The 2505-nt window shown below is 56.6% G+C and overlaps 1 protein-coding gene across 1 annotated transcript in view; it reads left to right on the plus strand.

Annotated features, from left to right (window-relative positions):
• The window catches only part of LOC109526865 (FERM, RhoGEF and pleckstrin domain-containing protein 1-like), a 25889-nt gene extending 24037 nt beyond the window's left edge, over positions 1-1852 (plus strand). Inside the window, exon 13 of the mRNA XM_019888428.1 lies at positions 4-1852. Within this exon, the coding sequence (XP_019743987.1) occupies positions 4-781 (778 nt within the window). The 3' untranslated portion in view covers positions 782-1852. The remainder of the gene's footprint in view (positions 1-3) is intronic.
• Positions 1853-2505: the final 653 nt, after the last annotated feature.

A 2505-nucleotide genomic window follows, 5' to 3' on the forward strand; every position in this document is an offset into this window, starting at 1 on the left:
AAGTCAGTGCTCCAGCCCGCTCATGAGCAGCTTCCACCAGCGCACAAACTCGCTCGGTCACGGCGAGGTCGCCAACGGTCACCCTCGCTGGGATGACGCCGGGCATGACTTCAGTAAACGTCCCGGCGGCACGCCCGCCGTCCCGCCGCCCCGCCGCTACGGCAGCTGCTCGCCCGTCAGCGTCGTTTCCAACGGCACGCCCGCCCGTTCGGCCAAGCATTGCAACGACAACTTGCGTAATCGCTCCGATACGGATCCGTTCGTTCTCAGCCGGCTCACGTCCACACCCGTCTACCCGAGCGGCGCGCATCATCACGCCGGGCTGCGCGCTCCGACTCCTTGTTCGGCCCCGCTGGAGCGAAGAATGATCATAACTAACGGTAATCATCGCGGGCCCCTCCTGATTCCGGCTCAGCCGCGTTCCAATACATTGCAGCGCTCCTTTGGCCAGCGCGGCGCGCCCGCAGCTCAGAACAACCGCAACAATCTAAACCGGACGGTTCAAATGATCGACGGCTCCACCAGCAGCGGCAGCGACACGAGCGACACCGAGTCGGACGCCGGCAGCGGCGCTTACGGCCCCCCGCTCGTGTTCGGCAATCCCGCCGCCGTCGGCTCCGCCAATTCGGTCCACTCCAACGGCGTGAGCTCGCCTCCGCTCGCGCACTGCAAATTCTCTTTCGGGAGTCTCAAGCTGGTGGACGCCAATGACGGCGAGGCGGAGCAAGGTTGCTACGCTTGCACCGGCGAGGATGCGGGAGGTCGCGTTTTCAGCTGCTAAGGGCAAGGAAGTCAAGCGTCCGTGGCATCCAGACGCGGTTGCTTGGAGGCGGGATGCGGGCGGCCAGGCAATCGCAGCTCTTTTGCTCGCTTTCACAACATTGTGCTTATTTTAGGGGTCCTTGCGTCGTTGAACTCGACAGGAACCAAAACAAATATTTGCTTCAATTTGAATTTTTGCCAGGGGCTGTGCACGCGAGTTTAGATTGGGAGTCCGGATTCGTTGTTGGCGCAAGACGTTGTGCCACGTGGGCGCCAGCCAATCAGTGGGAGTCCAAATTCTGACTCACGCTTGTTTCATTCAAGATTCAGTCACTTTGGACTGAGATCCTCTCGAAAGCGGGGGTGCCCGACCTTTTTTTGGACCCAAGATCGATTTTTCAAGCAACCGCCTCCCATGATTGATCCGTTAGCGCACGCAAACCGCGTGAACGAAACAGCAACAGTTTGTCAAATCACTGCTCACCTTAGTCGAGACCTGACGCGGAGGCACGGGCCGCACTTTTGCAGCCTCTCAAGTGCACAAACTGTCGTCCGTGTATCTTTTGAAAACGCTTCTACCGGCGCTCCAGACTGCCAACCTTTGCCAATGCCATCGCTGAAACGAACAACGCTAGTGCAGACTGCCGACCGCTAACAGCTTCCGGTGATGCAGATCGTGCGCCACCGTAGGTTCAAGGTGAACCTGCTTTTTGATTTGATTCGATTTTTTCTAGACTTAATTAAACAAAGACGCACACTTTTTTGCTCTCTGCGTCCCCTTCCACCCTGACGATGTATTTTGAAGCGGTCCGCGGGCTAGCGGCGATCGCGATCGGCTGGTTGGGCACCCTTGCTCTAAACCGACCGTACAATTCTAAGCGAAGAAAATTTCAAGTTGAGCAGGAGTTGTTATCCGAGTTGTTTGAATCCACCTCTTCTTCTGGATTCCAAACAACGTGGCCGTTGGGAACGCTAAGATGATGATGCGACTACTCTGCGGTGCTGCGGGTGAGCCCAACCGAGTCGTCGGATTGACTGTAACGTCACCAAGAAGTCGACTGGCGTGGTTTAGTCATAATGCTAATGAGAGCAGTTTGACTTTGAGCGAAGGCGCGTCGGGCTTGAAGAACTTCCTGCTGCTTAGCCATCGACGGTGAACGTTTGCCGGCGGCGCGTTAAGAGGGCGATGCCGAAGGCCAAGTTGTGGATGAACGGCGTGCCGTCACCCCGACTGGAACTCGCACGTTTTGGGTGACTGACTAACGTAGCACACGTACGGCATTCTGTTTCCTTCGCCGAAATCAAGCGTCTGTCACCTTTTCATCCCTTGTCGGGTTTGTTTTCCTCTTGACACGTTTCGGCGTCGAGATGTATTCGAGCACATGAACTGATGTATTTGAATAGACTAGTAAGAGTTTTCTAGACATGAATGTAGCCTGTTTTTAGTCAGTGTGGCTCGGTCCGTCGGTGGGTGCCAACGGGCCTTTTCTGGTCCTGACACCTTTGCGCTCGCAGTTCTCGCCAGTCAAGCACGAACCCATTCACTTGCGACCATTCACTCTGTCTGCTTGGCTTGGCTCCTGGCGTGCAACCACACACACACACGCACCCCCCCCCCCCACCCCCGAAACACTGCGTAAATGCGCGCGGCCTTTGCTCGGAGTCAAATTGGCAGGCCCGCATCAAGTTTCTCCCATTGCGGTGCCAGCACACGAATGAATTGTGGACCAAGAGCCCAATGTC

Source organism: Hippocampus comes, unplaced genomic scaffold, assembly GCF_001891065.2.
Source record: "Hippocampus comes isolate QL1 unplaced genomic scaffold, H_comes_QL1_v1.1 scaffold152, whole genome shotgun sequence".
NCBI classification, from domain to species: domain Eukaryota; kingdom Metazoa; phylum Chordata; class Actinopteri; order Syngnathiformes; family Syngnathidae; genus Hippocampus; species Hippocampus comes.